The sequence below is a fragment of the Geotrypetes seraphini genome, chromosome 12 (assembly GCF_902459505.1).
Source record: "Geotrypetes seraphini chromosome 12, aGeoSer1.1, whole genome shotgun sequence".
Lineage (NCBI taxonomy): Eukaryota > Metazoa > Chordata > Amphibia > Gymnophiona > Dermophiidae > Geotrypetes > Geotrypetes seraphini.
In genome coordinates this window covers 112,029,944-112,049,310 of record NC_047095.1, presented here as the reverse complement: position 1 = coordinate 112,049,310, position 19,367 = coordinate 112,029,944, and the positions used below count along the sequence as shown (strand labels likewise).

Here is a 19,367-nt window from a genome sequence, read left to right as displayed (position 1 = left end):
TTTATTACCTTTAAAAGTGGACTAACCTGGCTACCACAACATTTTATCCTAGGGTAGAGCAAACTTTTATCATGTCATTGTGTTGCTGTCCTAAAGTTATCTGGATAACTTTTAATTACCATGTTTCCCCGAAAATAAGATTGTCATATTAATTTTGGGCCCAAAAAACACACTAGGTCTTATTTTGGGGATAGGTCTTATTTTTTTCATGGACAACAATCATCTCTCCCTTCCTCTCCTTCACCCCAATTCTTCCTCTTTCATTTCTGTCCCCCACATATGCCATATCTTTCCTCCCCTCCCATCCCTCGTGCAGCAGAACCCTTGCACAGCTTCTAAACCTCCCTTCCTCCCACCCCCCCATGCAGTCGAACCCCCGCTGACCCTCCCATCTTTCCATCTCTCCCTCCCATCTGAACCCCGCCGACCACGAGACCGACATACCTCCCTCCCTCCAAACGGCAGCAATCTATACAACTGCCGGGGCCTTCCATATGCTATGTCACTGATGACATGAGTGATGCAGCAGAGGGAATGCCCCGGCGGGAGAAGGCCGCGAAACAGCCTGTTTAGATTGATTCCGTTTGGAGGGAGGTATGTCAGCAGGGTTCAGACAGCAAGGAGAGATGGAAAGATGGGAGGGTCAACAAGGCTTCAGCTGCGTGGCGGGGGAGGGGAAGAGTAGCACTGCTACCAGCGAATCCAGGGACGATATAACTAGCACTTATTTGGGGGGCAGACCTACCCCGAAAATCACGCTAGGGCTTATTTTCAGGGTAGGTCTTATTTTCTGCAGCTTATCTATCCAAACAAATCTTACTGAATGAATCAAGTTATCTAAATTTACCACCGATTGACTTGCCCTCAATGTGTCTGCATTATGGCTTAATATATTTACACATGTATAAATATTCTGGACTTTACTCAGAAGGAATCAGGACTCGTACCATTCCCAGGTGTCCCAGCAGCCAGTTACGGCGTGGAGGCTCAGGAAAGCAACGCAGATGCTTGACATTGGTGGCATAGCGCTGCATGAAGATAACCACCCGTTGAAGAACATAGAAGAGCAGAAGGATCGCCAAGAGGAGCAGAGCAGAGACGACATATATCCGGATCAGAGTTCGTTCCAGGTGCAAGAAATCCAGCATTTGATCCACAAATGGAAACATCCTACAGGAAAGAAACCAGAATGAGGTAAAGGCAAGGGAGACGCCAGAAAAGTAAGACCCTGCTACAGGTTTGCTCAGCCCTGTGCATGACACTGGGAAATGTTGCACTATGAGAGAGACCTCGTTACAGATACGAAAGTATATTAAGGGTTAAAATACTTTACAGAAAAAAATAAAGAAATCTGAACAGCTTGATAAAAAAAAGTTAGCATGGAGTTCCAGTGACGTGGTGAGCTTGTCTGGATGCCTTTTAGCTGAGCTCCTGCACTTTGGGTCTCATCTGTCTTTAAATCATTGTTTTTATTCACTTGAATTTTTACAAAATGCTATTAACACTTATTTGAATAGATAATCTTCAGCTACAAATATTATGAGCTCTAAACGAGTCCTGAAAGAAAAGGAAAAGGAATGGGACGAACTTCAACCGTTACAACTGTCTGGTGAGATGGCTGACTCAGACGGGAGATAACAGCTGCAGTAGTAAAAGCTTTGGAGCCTAGGTTTACTCACCTTTCAAGTCAATTAGCTGGGGTTGACGCTTTGATGTCTGACTTATCTAGGAGAGCAGGAGTGCTTGAGGTAGGAGTTGCTGTAATTGAGGACACAGCTACTTTGAAGGAACAGATCAAATTACAGGAAGTCAAGATAGAAGATATTGAAAATCGTTCACGAAGAGATAACATCCGGGTAGTGGGTGTTCCTGAGTCAGTGTCAGAAGCTCGTTTACTATTTCAACTGGAGGATTGGTTTAAAAATAAACTGCTGCTTCCATCAGATACTGGCCCACTCTGTTTAGAATGGGTAAACCGGGTGGGTATTAAACTAGATAACCATCAAAGACCACGAATAATCATAGCTGAAGTGCATAATTATGCACATAAAGTGGCATTATTTCAGCAATATTGCCAATGTAAAGAGACACTAACTTTTGCTGGAGCTCAAATTAGACTGTTTCAAGATTACTCTGCTTCATTATCAGAGAAACGTCGGCAGTTTTCCCCTATTTGTGCTGATTTCGTGAAAAGAAAAATGCGATTCATTCTGGCATATCCTACAACATTATGCATTTTTACAAACACTGGCTGGAAATCATTCACATCTATTTTGGAGGCAAATAATTATATACGACTGTTGTCACCAGCTACTTCAACAATTTGATGCCTATCAGATCTTGAAAATTCATACTGTCATTATATGATGTTGATAAGTTATTTTGTAATAGGTGCTGTTCATATAATGTTTTGTTTTTTTCATTAGGGTGGTTTGTGCAGATTGGGTGATGGAGGCTGTGATGAAGTATTTCAAAATTTAATATACTTTCTTTATAGTTGTGTTTTTTTTTTTGTCTATGTAGGGCTGTTACTGTCTTATGTTTCCTGATTTGTAACATTTAAATATTAAAAAGTAAACAATAATAAAAACTACATGAAGACAGAGGAAACTATTATTGATAAGACTTAGAAAGTAATTTAGGAAAGAAGAGGAAAAATTTTTAAGTCATGATAAAGAATGGCAAAGATGGCAAGGAGAGAGGAAAATTCAAAATTCAAAATGATATGAAGAATGGAAAAGAAATGAGATGCAATTTATGCTTTCTGCCTTCCTGATCTACACTGAGAAGATTCCATGTGAATGTTCTGTCTATCTGTAGCATGACGCAGGAGACTTATTGACAATCGACCTAGTTCTTCCACAGGATAATTGCTATCAGTCTGGATATTAGAAAAGGAAATAAATCTTTAAAGATATGAGAAAGAGTGGCAAAAATGGGAAAAAGTGGAAGGTGAAGAAATAATGAAGGCAAGAAGGGGTGAAAACTTTAAAGTTCAAAAACAAATATTGAAGAAATGGAAAAGAAATGAGATTCATTTTGTGCTTTTTTGCCTTCTTGATCTACTTTGAGATAGACAAGTAAATCTACATTTAGTCCATCTGACATTCTAAGTAACACCTCAGTTCAAGAAAGAATATAAAATAATTTTAAAAATATGAGAAATAGAAACGGGAAACATCTGATATTTATACACCTTGATGCTTGTACACCTTAAACATTTTTAAATTAAATTTTTATAAAAATACAGATGCTAATATTGAATATGTGGAGATGCTTCATTGTAGTGTCTGTTTGGATCGCCGTGATTGGAAAAAGAAAAAAAAAAAGAAACAATGAAAGAAACCTATTAAAGTAGAATTTAATATATAATAAAATAAAATGCATATACAGTCAAACCTCGGTTTACGAGTGCACCGTTTTGCGAGTGTTTTGCAAGACGAGCAAAACATTCTCACAAATCGTGATGCGCAAACCGAGCATTGACTCGATTTGCGAGTCCCCCTGCCTGACAACCGGCATCACCCCCCGCCCGCAAATGCCACCCCCCACGAACCGGCATTGCCCCCCCCCCCCCCAAACTGAATGCTTACTCCCAATGTGGCACCAGCACGCAGCACCAACCCAAAGGAGATGCCGGTGCTGGTGCCCGAAAATCGTGTCTCTCCTCCGACTGGGCCATGAGCATCTGCGCATGCTCAAGGCCTTCTGGCTCTCGTTCTCTCTGAGAATCTTGGAGAGAGGTGGGAGCCAGAAGGCCTTGATTATGCACAGATGCTCAAGGCCCAGTCAGAGGAGAGGCACGATCTTCAGGCACCAGCACCTCCTGTGGGTTGGTGCTGCATGCCGGTGCCACATTGGGGGGGGGGGTAAGCTTTCAGTTTAGGCAGGTGGGGGATGCCAGTTCACGTGGGGGGGCCGGCATTCACGAGGGGTGGGGCGATGCCGGTTCACCGGGGGGGGGGGCAGCGTTTGCGAGCGGAGGCCATGCCGGTTTACGTGGGGGGAGATCTGAAAGCGCACCAATGGCCTCAGGGATGGGGGGTCTTATGGGGATATGGTGGGGTGGGGTGGAGAGGTGGAACGAATCAAATGAGTTTCCCTTACTTTCTATGGGGAAATTTGCTTTGATATACGAGTAAATTGGTTTATGAGCATGCTTCTGGAACGAATTATGCTCGTAAACCAAGGTTCCACTGTATATATTTTGTCACACAGTGGGTCCCAGTTGGTGAGCCCACTGGGTGCTAATCACGGTTCTGACGTGCCTTCAAGAGTTGAAAGCCCTGTTCTGGTGATAACCTTTACACTGGCAATGCTAAAAGAGAAATAAGACCACAATTCAGTCACTGGTAAGATGGAGTGGTCATTCAGTACTCAGTAACTTTCAAAACATTTAAGCTAAAAAAAAAAGGTAGTTTCAGTTCATTTGCTTAGCTCCTTCAGCTTCCTATATGCCAACCAAGGCATCACGGTTCCCCCCTCACAGGTTGTAGCAAAGACAACAAATAAAGCAAAAAAACAAAACAGTTCACCTGTTCCTGGGGTTACAGTGCAACTCCTCAGGCTGCCAGGTCAGCACATGGCTTGCTACACCCTTCATTCATGGCAAGTCCAGGAATTAAACTTCTGGTTTTCGTCACACAAAAGATCAAAACAAAATCATGTATTCATATAGTAGTTCATATAGTCCAAAACACTCTCTTGTAGGGTTGCCGTAAAATCTGGACACCCCCCAGGCCCGCCAATCTCTGCCCCAGTCCTGCCCTAGCTCCGCCCCTCGCTGTCTGCTTTGGTCGGGCAGGAGACAATCCGCGCATGCTGAGCATTTCTCATTCAGGCTTTGAAGTTACTGCGCCTCAGGTCCTGATGCACTTTAGAAAAGAGACCCCTAAGGAGTTAATTCTATAAATGGACACCTCTTTGTAGCAGGTGGGGGGTTCTGGCAGGAGGGACTGGGTCATCCCTCCTGCCGGTAGTCTCCGCAGGGGGGGGATGGGACAGGTTTCTGCAGCTGCTAAACATATTGCGGTATGCTCAGCGGCCGCGTCTGCTTGAAATGTAGGCCAGCATGCTAATATATGCTTATTAGTACAGGGACTCCAACCTGGCAACTTGCTAATACTTTCATACTCTACCCACCAGATTTTACAACTGACCAGAGAGTAAACTGAATAACAGATGTTAAAACTCATGCGGATTGTGAAAAATTGCAGGCGGACCTTAGGAAATTGGAAGACTGGGCCTCCACGTGGCAGATGAAATTTAATGTGGACAAATGCAAAGTGATGCACATTGGGAAGAATAACCTGAATCACAGTTACCAGATGCTAGGGTCCACCTTGGGGATTAGCGCCCAAGAAAAGGATCTGGGTGTCATCGTAGACAAATACGATGAAACCTTCCGTTCAATGCTCAGAATTGAATCAGTTCAGCGGATGGCCACCAGGATGGTCTCGGGGCTAAAGGGTCTCCCGTACGAAGAAAGACTGAGCAAATTGCAGCTCTACACTCTCGAAGAGCGTAGGGAGAGGGGAGACATGATTGAGACATTTAAATACATCACAGGACGGGTCGAGGTGGAAGATGATGTCTTTCTTCTCAAGGGACCCTTGACCACAAGAGGACATCCGCTCAAACTCAGGGGAGGAAAGTTTCGTGGAGACGCCAGGAAGTACTTCTTCACGGAGAGAGTGATTGAGCATTGGAACAAGCTTCTAGTGCAGGTGGTCGAGGCACGCAGCATCCCAGACTTCAAGAACAAATGGGATACCTATGTGGGATCCCTACGAGGGTCATGCCAAGGGATAGGGTCACAAGGGTATGGACTTGAATGAGCAGGTCAGTAGAGTGACAGTATAATTACAATTATACTTTAGGGGGTCAGTAGACTTAAGAGGGTGGGTAAATGGTGTGGGCAGACTTGATGGGCTGTAGCCCTTATCTGCCATCATCTTTCTATGTTTCTATGTTTCTATGTTTCAATATGCGGCAGTGGCGGCCAAAAAAAGCAAACAGGATACTAGGAATTATTTTAAAAAAGGGATGGTTAACAAGACTAACAATGTTATAATGCCCCTGTATCGCTCCATGGTGCGACCTTACCTGGAGTATTATGTTCAATTCTGGTCTCCTTATCTCAAGAAAGATATAGCGGCACTAGAAAAGGTTCAAGGAGCGACCAAGATGATAAAGGGGATGGAACGCCTCTCATATGAGGAAAGACTAAAAAAGATAGGGCTCTTCAGCTTGGAAAAGAGACAGCTGAGGGGAGATATGGTTGAAGTCTACAAAATCCTGAGTGGAGTAGAACAGGTACAAGTGGATCGATTTTTCACTCCGTCAAAAATTACAAAGACTAGGGGACACTCGATGACTTTAAAAACCAATAGGAGGAAATTTTTTTACACTCCGAGAATAGTTAAGCTCTGGAACATGTTGCCAGAGGATGTGATAAGAGTAGATAGTGTAGCTGGTTTAAAGAAAAGTTTGGACAAATTCCTGGAGGAAAAGGGAAATGATCCAGCACTCATAGGAATTCCTATGAGCGTCAGAGTATTTACCTCACTGACCCGCGCTAAAAAGTCTAGCGCCATTTAGCAAAACCCAGAGTTAAATTGTTGGTGCTCAAATCTTTTGCTTGAATGCATAAACCAGACTGGCGGTATCATTGGAGAGCTCCCTTCTCACTTTCCCCCACTCCTTCTTGCCTGAGGGAGGGGAGAGAGAGAGATACCTGACTGGGGGAAGGTGGAGAGCTGTACAGAGTCACGAATGAGACTGTAAGCTTTTTTATTTTAGCAAGAACTATTTAAACAGACAGACAGACAGGATGCCAGGATAGGGGATACAGTTGGAGGGGGGGGGGTTAATCTGCTGGCTAGGGTGGCGAGTGGTGAGCAGTGGGCAGTGAGAAGTAGGGTATGGATTGAAGGCTATATCAGAAAGTAATTGGAAGAATCATGATAGAATAAATTATACTTTCTGGTGGGTGAATGTGTGTACTATATACAAATGTAAACGAATTAATGCAGAGTGTAGGGGACTTAGTGGAATATTCAACAAAATTTGGTGCCCATTGACTACATTTGTACAAATATAATACTGTATTTTGTCTTACTTTTTTCTTGGTTTATTTATCTTTACACATCCAGGGAGGGTGGGGGGTTGGGGGTTGGGAGGAAATATTGATAATGATATTTTAGATAACTTGGTTTCATTTTATATTATTTCCTTGGTTCTTATGTTATTACTATATGCGAAATAATGTAATTATTGAATGATAGTTCTGTTATCTATATAGATATTAGTGTTATGACTGAATGCAATAATATACTGTTCTTTTATTTATATAACACTGTTCTTGTTTAAAAATCAATAAAGAATTATAAAAAAAAAAAAAGAAAGGTGGGTTATCAGTCTACTTTTAAACAAGCAAGGGGAAGGGGCGTGACAGACGAACTCAGGTAGTTCAGTCCAGACATATGGGGCAGCTAGATGAAAGGAACGAAGTCTAGAACTGGTAGCGGAGGAGAAGGGTGGCACAGTGGTTAAAGCAACAGCCTCAGCACCCTGGGGTTGGGGGTTCAAATCCACACTTCTCCGTGTGACCCTGGGCAACGCACTTAATCACCCTATTGCCCCAGGTGCATTAGATAGTGTCAAATGCTGCTGACAGATCTAAAGACACTATTTGACACTATCGATCATGTCTTACTTCTTGATAGACTAAAATCTATAGGTGTCTGTGACCAAATACTAGAATGGTTCGCCTCCTTTCTTTCTAATCGATCATCCATAGTTAGTTTCAATAACACAACATCAAAGTCTTATACTCTCAATTATGGCATTCCACAAGGATCCATCCTATCCCCATTATTGTTTAACATTTTTCTATCACCCCTGTTAAGTCTATGTCAATCGATAGGCTCTACTACTTACACATATGCCGATGCCATTCAACTTTCACATCCCCTAAATCCAGAAGATACAGAGGAAATACTTGAGATCAACAAAAAATTTGAGACAATCAAAGACTGGCTCAATTCCAACATGCTAGCTCTAAATATACGAAAAACAAAAGCTTTAATTTTCCCGTGGAAAAAGGGAATAAGTTTGAGTATTCTTTTCACTCTTAATAACATTCATCTGGATTTAGTAACATCTCTAAAAATATTGGGTGTCATTATTGACGATAAGTTCTCCTATCACGAACATATAAGTAATACTGTTAAATTCTGCTTCTATAGATTACGCTTGATTCGCTCGATTTCTAAGTTTCTCGAGCCAAAATCACTAAACGTTTTAATCCACTCCTTAATTATCGCTAAACTTGATTATTGCAATTCATTATTAATAAACATCACACAAAAAAAAGAAAAGAAGCGTCTTCAAGTAATACAAAACATCACGTTACTCCTTTCCTGATCAATTCACACTGGCTTCCAATCAACCATCGTATCACCTTTAAAATATTACTCTTAGTATTTAAAACTCTGTCCACCCATGAACCACAATTTATTAATAGAATGCTTATATTCCTTATAATACACCGCGCTCCCTCCGATCTACAATCCAAAAGCTCATAGCAGTCCCTTCCTTGAAAGTTATTGGAACCAGACGCCATGATATGTTTTCGGTGATGGCCCCACAACTTTGGAACACTTTTCCTCAATATATAAGAGAGGAAAACGATCTCAGCCCTTTTAAAAATAACTTTAAAAGTTTTCTTTTTAAAGATGCTTTTAATCTTTAAATTATACTCAAATTGTAAAGTAGTTACCTTCCAGGATTATACTGCCCCCCTCCCTAATGTTTTTTTTCCCACCTATGGTTCTTTTTTCTACTTTAAAGCACTGATTTGTAACTTTATTCCTCCATCCCTTGTGTATCAATTAGTCTGTAAGTTTGTCGGTCTAACCCATTATTTTTAAATTTTAAAACAGTATGTCTAAATGTATGTTCCTTTTTATTGTATTGTATCTCGCTTAGTCAATTTGAAGAAGCGATTTATCAAATCAAAATAAAACTTGAAACTTGATAGATTATGAGCCTACCGAAATAGAGAGGGAAAAATGCTTGAGTACCTAAATAAACTCCTGGAAACCATTCTGAGCTCTCCTGGGAGAACAGTATCGAAAAATGAATAAACAAATGAAAGCAGCTTATCTGAGGAATGGAGACAATGTCATAATCTGCACCAAAAAATACATTTTTACTAGTTGACTTCCAGAAGAGGGAAGTTTCCTTAGAAGCTCAGTTTCTAAAGGCTTCAGTTAAAGACAGTGGCAAAATCATAGCTAGAGAGAAAAGAAAAACACACCTGTTTGAGTAGCTCTTCTATGCCCAGCTCTTCTTTCTTCTGCCTGAACCTTCCTCTCATGGGCTGATGGTAGATTTTGACTGAACATGCGCAGTAAAAGATTCTGTTTCTGGGATTCTTTGGATATGTGGCTTTGTCTGTACTGCCCTCTAGTGGGATATGTGAGAGTTTTAACATCTGTTCTCAAGCGATCTCTGCAGCTACAGGGAGCCCTGAACTAGAGAGTTGCGCGGGGACAGAAATCCCACCCGTCCCCACCCGTCCCCGCCAAAATCCCACCCATCCCCACCCGTCCCCGTGAGGAATCCCTCCGTCCCCACCCGTCCCCGTGAGGAATCCCTCCGTCCCCACCCGTCCCCGCGAGGAATCCCCTCCGTCCCCACCCGTCCCCGCGAGGAATCCCCTCCGTCCCCACCCGTCCCCGCGAGGAATCCCCTCCGTCACCATCCTTCCCTATAAACTTCAGAAATAGTTATTTTATTTAATTATGCTACTGAATTAAAGGCTCTGGTAGAGACCCATTTACAAATAAGCAAAGAGACTATTAATTTGGAAATATTAATTGGGAAGAATACATACTTTGTAAATGGGTTTCTACCAGAACCTCTAATGTAAATATAAAATATAAATACTCAGCTGATGAGAACCCACAAACTGTCAGCTGAGGACTTCCTTTGCAGTTGGCCTGGGGTCCCTTTTGCCAAGCTTGGCAGGCAGCAGTAGCGTCCCTGAGTCACAGATGCTGGCACCTCAGTGGCTCATGGATGCTGCCAGCGACTGCTGCGCTTGGTGGAGGGGAGTTCTGACCATCTCTAGAGGAGGTCCTCTGCTGGCGGTGCTTGGGGATCCCCACCAGTCACAGCAAGGGCCAACAAGTACTTCAACACTGTAGAAATAAAACCAGAAATGCATTTCCTTTTCTTTTGAACACAAAACAAAGATATCTGCCATATACATTTCCCAAGGCAGATGACTCTATGCAATGTCACCTCGGTAACAAAATACAAAAATAGACAAATACACCCCCTCCCTTTTTACTAAACCACAATAGTAGGTTTTAGCACAGGGAGTTACGCTGAATGCCTCGCGCTGCTCTCAATGCTCATAGGCTCCCTGCGCTAAAAAACAATATTGCGGTTTAGTAAAAGGGAGCCATAGTGCAAAATATAGACAGCAGATATAAATTCTCAAAACAGACACATTTTGATCACTAAATTGAAAATAAAATCATTTTTCCTACCTTTGCTGTTTGGTGATTTCATGAGTCTCTGGTTGCACTTTCTTCTTCTGACTGTGCATCCAATCTTTCTTCCTTTCTTTCAGCCTCCTGTATGTTTCCTCTCCTCCAGACCTCATTCTCTCCCCCAACTTTTTCTTTCTGTCTCCCTGTTCCCCCTTCTTTCTGTCTCTCTGTCTGCCCCCTTTCTTTCTTTCTCCGTGCCCTCCCCCAAGCCACTCGGTTTGCTGCCACCCCCATCGGGGAATAGTCCCCAAGCCACCGCTGTCCCAAGCTTTCCCTGCAGAAGCGTCGCGCTGACCAGCATTCCGCTCCCTGACGTCAATTCTGACGTAGGAGAGGAAGTTCCGGGCCAACAAGGCATTTCTCCTCATTCCATCCAGCCTGAGCCCCATCTCTCCTTGATCCAGCATTTCCCTTCTGTGTCTGTCAGAATTACCATTCCACCTATTTTCCAGCATCACCCTTCTTTGTGTCCATCTCACCTATATCCCTATCTCACCACTTTTTCAGAATCTTCATTTGTCTCTGTCCTTGTCTTTACCCCATATTCACCATTTGCCCTTTCAATGTCTTTATCTCCCCCCCCCCCCACACACACACTTTTTCAGCATTACTTCTATGTCTCTATTTCACCTCCTCTTCATGTCCCCTCTGTATCTCTATCCTTATTCAGAAGGTCCTGCTTACCCTTTCTCTTCTTTGTGTCACTATCTCCATTTTCAGCTTTCCCCCTTTTTCCTTTGTTAATGCACCCTGTAGCCAGAATATTTCCACCCTCTCTCCACTCCGGCCCAGCCCAGTATGAAATATTTCCTTTTGTTTCTCTCCCCTCTCTCTTCTCCTCCCTCACCCACGAGTCCTGCATCTGGCCCTCTCCCTTCTACCTGCACCTGGCAACACCCCCCTGCTCCGCGGCTCTCTTAAGCAACTCGTCAGCAGCGGTGATCAAGACAAGCTGCCGACATCGAGGCCTTCCCTCTACGAGTCCCACCTTTGTGGAAAAAGGAAGTTGAAACAAGCGGGACTCGCAGAGGGTAGGCCCCGACGCCAGAAGCTTGTGTCGATCGTTGCTGCTAAGTTGCCGAAGAGAGCCGCAGGTAGAAGGGAGAGGGAGATAGGAAGGCTGTAGAAGCTCCGGAGCATGACACCGAACCCGGCCAGGATGATTTCTTTTTCAGGCTGCTGCTGCCGCTGCCATCCCCCACCCGAAATGACAAAAAACAGCCTAATGCCCGCGTCGGGAAATAGCCATGCTGAGCAGTGAGCTCAGCACGTACACAGATGAAAGCCTTGCTTGCTGATTGGTCCGGCGGCACGGTGGGGCGGGGCCGCCGGACCAATCAGCAAGCAAGGCTTTCATCTGTGTACGTGCTGAGCTCACTGCTCAACATGGCTATTTCCCGACGCGACGCCAGACTTGCATCGCCAGAATTTAGGTAGGTTGTTTTCATCCCCGTGGGAGTCCCGTGGGCAAGGGGGCGTCCCCGTGGGAGTCCCGTGGGTCAGGGGGGCATCCCCGTGGGAGTCCCGTGGGCCAGGGGGCGTCCCCGTGGGAGTCCCGTGGGCCAGGGGGGGAACCCGCGGGATCCCCGCGGGACCCGCGGGATCCCCGCGATCCCCGTTCCCGTGCAGACCTCTACCCTGAACAGCTTTCAAGTTTAATGGTTTTTTTGATTAATCGCTTAATCGTATTTCTAAGCGATGAACAATTTAAAATTACAATAACTGGGAGACAATACAATACAAAACTATGTATAACGACATAAGGGATTAAAAATTTAACTTAGCTTTCCATGTTTAATGTTGTTATGCCACCAATGGTGTACCTTCATGGCAGTTTACAATAACACAATTACAATTCCATTTAGAGGAAGGAAATTACATCATCTTTAAAGAGAAGAGAAGAAAAATGTAAGGATGCCTGTGTTGTCCTGTCCCAGCCACCCCAGCACTGCTCACACTGCTAAAAGCATAGATGGCTTTAAAATTTCCAAATGTGTCTTTGAATAAGTAGGATTTGAGTTGGCCCTTAAACGAGTGAAGGGATGGCTCTAACTGCAAAATTAAAAGTAATGCATTCCTGAGTGTCGGTTCAGTGACACGAAATATTGATTCATGAATGCCGTGGTTCCCTAATGTCATTATTATCAGGGCCAGTCTTAGGCAGGGGTAAGAGGTGCGGGTGCACAGAGCCCCGTGCCCTGGCATCTCACCCCTTCTCTCTATCCCACCCAAGTCTCCCTCACCTTCCTGCTCCACGCTGTGCAGGTGGTTGCCGGAGACCTTCCTAGTGCTGTCCCTCTGCCGTGGTCTTCTCCAGAAACAGGAAGTTGCATCAGAGAGAGTCAGACTGCGGCAGGACAGTGCTGAGAAGGCCACCAGAAGACTATCATGAGTTACTCCTGCTGGCAAAACCCTGCACAGCGTGGAGAGGGAAGGTAAGGGAGACTCGGAGAGGAGAGGGTGAGATGCCAGGCCACAGGGCCCCCTGGAGTAGCTGGATTTTAAAGTAGATCAGAGGGAGGGAGTTCATAGAAAGGGGGTAATATGCCAGATTGGGGAGGAAGGTGAAAGGGCAGAAATGGTGGGAAAGAGAGGAGAGGGAAAGAGAGATGGTGGATAGTGGAATGGAAGGAGAGAAGAAAGGGAGAGAAGGATGGGGAGTGGTATGGAGGGAAGGAGAGAGAGATACTGAATGGGAGAGCAGTTGGGAAGAGGAAGGGAGAGATGATGAACCTAGGGGAGGTGTGGAGGGAGAGATATGGGATGGGAGGGCAGTTGGGAAGAGAAAGGGAAAGATGGTAGACCTGGGGGAGAGAGAGATATAGAAAAGGAGGTGAATTGGGAAGAGGAAGGGAGAGATGGTGCACCTGGGAGAAGTGGGGAGGGAGGGAAGGAGGGATATGGGAGGGCAGTTGGGAAGATAAAGGGAGAGATAGTGGACCTCCTGGTGGTGGTGGGTAAGGGGAGGGAATAAAGCTGGAAAGGAAGGCAGTCTGGAAGAAAAAGAGAGAAGGTGAACCTGGGGAAGGAAGGGAAAAGAGAGGAAGAAATATTTGGTCTGGGTGGAAGGGAGGGAGAGATGCAGCATCTCTTTCCTCTTTCCTGCAACATCGACTACAAAGAGACCAAAATGCTATGGTTAGGCTATTAAAAAACCTTGGCCCTTTCGATCTCATTACCCCCAGCACTGAATGAAGTACACTGACTACCTATAAGGAAGCGAGCCATCTTTAAACAACTGATGATAGCCTTCAAACGTCTCCATGGCATGATTCCCCCACTACATGGCAGAAAAGCGCCCCATCTACCACTCATCTAGGCTACTCAGATCACAACTAGAACGCCGGCTGTGCATTCTGCCAGCGTACCATCTCCACCTGGAAACTTCCCAGAAACAATCATTTTCCTATAGCGTTTTAAAATTGTGGAACATATTATTTGTACCATTGAAAATTATGAAGTGTTATATTTATTGTTAATTTGTTTGGATATATTGTTACACTTATTGTAAATTTGAAAATGAATAAATAATTAAAAAAAAAAAAAAAAATTGTGGAACCTGCGCCCCCCTACCATCCCGAGCTATAGACATCCTATTGCCCTTATGGAAAGCAGTGAAGACAATCTTAATTCCCAAATCATTGCATACCTGACTTAAGGTTCTAACCGCCAGGTTATGGCAGACCATGGTCACCAGAGACTCATTGTGTATATGCTGCTTAATGTTCAATCATTTACCGTTGCTGTCTAGAGGCTAGATTCACTAAACTCACCGATCATGTCCCGACCAGTTTGTGATCGTTTCCCGACTTGATTCACTATGCCCGATCAATCTCCCACCCAATCCGATCCACCCATGCAAATGAGGGGAAATGGCATGCATAAGTAGGAAGCCATCGATTCACTATGCAGAAGCAGAAACACCAATTGGGTTTGCCGATCCGAAATGAAGCGACTACTGAGGACCAGTCGCTTACTGTCCTTGCTGACTCTCCTGCTCTCTGCCGCCCTGAAATCCCAGTATCGAGATTACAAAACAACCATCAAAAAAACCAAAACTGTACATATGCATGCGAACTCCCTTTTTATTCTGCAAAAAGTGCAGTGCGAGCCCGTGGTTTTAACCCACGGGTTTAAAGTGTGTTCTGTTTCATAATCAAAGCATGTTCTTGTTCCATAATCTGGCTGCACAGGTTCTGTTCCATAATCTGGCTGCACAAATTGAAATGATTCCTTTTAAAAAAATGTCCACTTGTAGGGCCAGCAAGTAAACTGCAGCCGCCCCTTCCCCTTTATTTTGAGCTCGCTTGTGCAAAGAGCAAGTGCATGCGCAAATGGCATCCACAACCAACAAGGATAATCTGCGCATGCGTCTCGATCGTTCTACAGTGATCTGTGGGATCGCTTGCGGGCGGGCGTCCGATCAGTTCATTTGCATGCTGACTCTGTAGTGAATCGGTCGCTCGGCAAAACTCGGCCACGAATCGCCCAACATCGATCCATGTCGGTGAATGTAGTGAATCTAGGCCTTAGTCTAATGTCTCCAGAACGACCGTGAATGTTCCACTGTAACCCCATTCTGGGCTCCTAGGAAGAATGGGCTATAAAACGAAATACGGTACTCCCCTGATATTCGCAGGGGTTCCGTTCCAGGAACCCCCACGAATCTTGAAAAACCGCGAATACATTTTTTCACGGGGGAGACTGAAGAGGACAGCGGAAGAGCAGCCGGAGCACCACGAGTGCAGGAAATCACTTGCAGTATGCTCTGAACGCCTCTTCCTGCACTAAGTCGGGCCTTCTCCAATCAGGAGCTGAGTGTCAAAGCAACTCCTGATTGGATAAGGCCCGACTTAGTGCAGGAAGAGGCAGTCGAAGCATACCGCGAGTGATTTCCTGCACTCGAGGCGCTCCGGCTGCTCTCTCCTGCCTCTCTCACTGCCCTCTCCTTGTAGGTGTTTCGCAGTCGGAAAATACCACGAATGACCGGGACTGCAAGCCGCTGTCCGCGAATGACCTGGAGGAACACTGTAAATAAATCCTATTGTTCTGCATCAAAGGTAGGGGGGAGAGAGAGAGAGAGAAGAAGAACAGAAAAGAGAGAGAATAATGTTGAACTGTGAGGAGAGAGAGAAGGAGAGATTGACCCATGGAGTTCAGGAGGGAAGATGCTAGGGGCTAGAAGGAAAGGGACAGAGATGTCAGGCAATGAGAGTGGGGTGGGTTACAAGAGTGGGGAAAGGGAATTCTGGAAATGATAGAACCATGTTGGAAGCTTCAAAATGGAGGTGGTAAGAAATTGAGTGAGAGGAGAATAGTGAGTGCAGAGGTAGAAATGTGATCATGGGAATTAGATAGAAGGAAATTAAGAGGTTGAGAAAGGAGTGAGATGGGAAATTGGATAGCTAGGGACTGAGAGGAGGTGGAAAATTGATAGCTGAAAATTTGGGTGGACAGAGGCAGAAAAAAGGAGGAAAGAGCTGAAAGAGAAAAATCAATATTTTAGAGACAGGCATTGTGAGGGAATGGGTCGAGAAAGAAAAAAGGAGAAAAGAAAAATGGACAGCAGACACTGAAAGAATTATTAGCAGAAGACAGACAAGAAAACAGAAAAGAGAAACTGAGACCAAGATGATGGAAAAAGATAATGTCCAGACAACAAATGTAGAAAAGAGTGTTTTATTTTAAATTTATTAACTTTTATTAAATTTATTAGCTTTTAGATATGTGAATTATAGACATTTTCATATTGTATTCAGTGGCAAAGCCAGATGGCTGATTGGGGGAAGGTCAATATAATACAACTGGGTAATTGAATAAATTGAATATTGTTCCAAAGGAAATGTAGCACAAACAGCAAAAAAGGAACAATAATAGTTATTAATACAGTTTCAAAAATGGCGTTTAGAATCCAAAAGTAGAGTAAAATAACTCAGCATAGGGAAAAACCCTTTTATAAACTTTCATAGAATCAATCATTGCACCATCTTGTTAGAATAAATGATTTTTAAATAACTTCATAGATTCATAAGTAATTCTTAAATCTCCATAATGTGATTGGGGGAAGGGGCTTGATACTTGGTTTCCTATGAAAGCGTATTTAAATCAGTTTTTCGGTACAAATTTGCTTGGTATGTCTTTATTTGAAATTTCATACATAAAATATTTATAAAACAAATTTAAAAATTGCTGTCACCAGGGGGCGGGGCCCTGCAGTTGCTAAGTCCATCCCTGATTATTATTATTATATCTTCATGTGTGGCTCATCGCAGCCAGTGTTGATGGATTTTAGTGTAAATAGAAGAGGAGAGAGGCAGAGAGGCCCAATCAGAAGCCAGCACTAGAGCTGGAGGCGGACCTGCAAAATCTAGTCCAGGGTGGTCTGCCTCCTATTTAGGAGCCTTCCTCCAAGAGCTTTTATGTGAAAGCCTACCTTTGAGTACGTCATTTAGGAGCCTGTCTCCAAGAACTTTGATTTGCAAACCTGCACCAGGGGTTTAGTGATAGTTGGCCAGTAACTGCAGTTAGTGCAGCAAGGGTGAGAGAAGCCATACTGAACGAAATACAGAAGCCACTGATTTTGGAGGGCTAGTTAGGAACCCCCTTTTTCTTATCTTTTATTGTATACACCAGCGGTCTCAAACTCGCGGCCTGCCAAGTACTATTTTGAGGCCCTCGGTCTGTATGCAATTCTCCACTCCACAAGTGTCCAGCGGTTGCTGTAACCTCACACAAGCACTTTCCTGAGTCTGTATGCAGTTGTGAGGTAGAGTCCAATTGCGTGCAGACACAGGAAAGCGCAGTGAGGCGGGCAACATTCCAGAACGTAAGGTAACCAATGAAGCAATGGTTGGAGGCAATGATTTGAGGCAGTGCATCTTGGAGCAATGGTTGAAGGCAGTGCAGCTTGTGCATGTGTCCGGTGCTAGAAGAGGTGAGAGCTGAAGTCCGTTGCGGACACCTGTTATAACTGTTATAATCTTTTCTTAATTCAAAGGAAAAGAAAAGATGTTAAACTTTAACTGTGAGAGCCGCAGAAAAAATAGGGTACATGGATGGCCACAGAAAAAAAAATAGTTAATGTCTTATTAATGAAATGACAACTTTGCATGAGGTAAAACTCTTTCTAGTTTATAAATCTTTCCTTTAACAGTTAAAAAGGAAAGATTTATAAACTATTTTTTTCTGCGGCCCTCCAAGTACCTCCAAGTCCAAAATGTGGCCCTGCAAAGGGTTTGAGTTTGAGACCACTGGTGTACACTATCCCTTTGCCTGAAACCCCCTTCACTGTCTGAGGACCGAGAGTTCGGGTTTTGCTTTATTTATTTGTTTACGCTAGGTCAGTGAGTACTCACCTGCCTGCAGAAGCGTGACGCCATGAACCCTGGTACCTAAAGTGTGACAGAAGCAACATTTCCAAAGACTTGCTAGACTGGTAACACTGTGTGCACAAAGATTTAGGGTACTAGGCCAGATTCATTCCAATACATTCATATTTGAGTATTCAGGTCACCTGTAGATGTTCATTGTATGATATTTGAATCTGTTGACACCAGAAAGAGAAGAAAATTAAAAAAAATTTTGAGGACAAAGAATCATAGTCTTAATGCAAAGGATCTATAAGTGAAGAATAATGGTGTACTTATCTGATGCTATAGTCCTTAAAAAACCATAAGAATTGCCGCTGCTGGGTCAGACCAGTGGTCCATCATGCCCAGCTGTCCACTCATGCGACGGCCCTTAGGTCAAAGATCAGTGTCCTATCCGAGTCTAGCCTTACCTGCATATGTTCTGGTCCAGCAGGAACTTATCTAACCCTTTCTTGAATCTCTGGAGCAGTGGTTCCCAAACCTGTCCTGGGGGACCCCCAGCCAGTCAGGTTTTCAAGATATCCCTAATGAATATGCATGAGAGAGATTTGCATACCTGTCACTTCCATTATATGCAAATCTCTCTCATGCATATTCATTAGGGATATCTTGAAAACCTGACTGGCTGGGGGTCCCCCAGGACAGGTTTGGGAACCACTGCGCTGGAGGGTGTTTTCCCCTATAACAGCATCCGGAAGAGCGTTCCAGATTTCTACCACTCTCTGGGTGAATAAGAACTTCCTTACGTTTCTACAGAATCTATCCCCTTTTAACTTTAGCGAGTGCCGTCTTGTTCTCTTTACCTCGGAAAGGGTGAACAATCTCTCTTTCTCTACTAAGTCAATTCCCTTCAATATCTTGAATGTTTCGATCATGTCCCCTCTCAGTCTCCTATTTTCAAGGGAGAAGAGGCCCAGTTTCTCTAGCCTCTCATTGTAAGGCAACTCCTCCAGTCCCTTAACCATTTTTGTCGCTCTTCTCTGCACCCTTTCGAGTAGTACTAACTATGTCCTTTTTCATGTACGGCGACCAGTGTTGGACTCAGTATTCCAGGTGGGGGGCACACCATGGCCCGGTACAGCGGCATGATAACCTTCTCAGATCTGTTTGTGACTCCCTTCTTAATCATTCCTAGCATTTTGTTTGACCTTTTCGCCACTGCCGGCGGGAATGAAGATATAATAAAGTTTATGTGTAATTAATGGTTTTGATTTTATAGCATTCAACTTGAACATCCTGTTACCTTGTAAATTTAACACCTGCTAAATACCATACAAATTGGTACCTACCTAAAGAGCTTAGCCAATGCTCACCATCTATTTTTATGTAATACATTTAAAAATTATTTTCTTGTTGAATCCCTTGGTTGTGTGGAGTTATTTGGGAATCCCACCAGATACTGTGACATTTCCATCATATTTGTATTTAATAG

At 43.9% G+C, this 19,367-nt stretch overlaps 1 protein-coding gene across 6 annotated transcripts in view; it reads right to left on the bottom strand.

The window, feature by feature from the left end:
• Positions 1-18,022, bottom strand: part of LOC117346462 (cytochrome P450 4F22-like) — a 177,421-nt gene extending 159,399 nt beyond the window's left edge. For 3 of the 6 annotated variants that reach the window (XM_033916042.1, XM_033916038.1, XM_033916044.1), the window contains exons 1-2: positions 17,921-18,022; positions 948-1,170 (exon numbers count right to left, since the gene is read on the bottom strand). In XM_033916042.1, the coding sequence (XP_033771933.1) occupies positions 948-1,170; positions 17,921-17,979 (282 nt within the window). In that variant the 5' untranslated portion in view covers positions 17,980-18,022. Of the gene's footprint in view, positions 1-947; positions 1,171-1,679; positions 1,825-9,322; positions 9,403-10,562; positions 10,599-17,920 lie in introns of those variants that run through there. The other 3 variants (XM_033916040.1, XM_033916041.1, XM_033916039.1) reach the window with 3 other exon arrangements.
• Between the last annotated feature and the right edge of the window lie 1,345 nt (positions 18,023-19,367).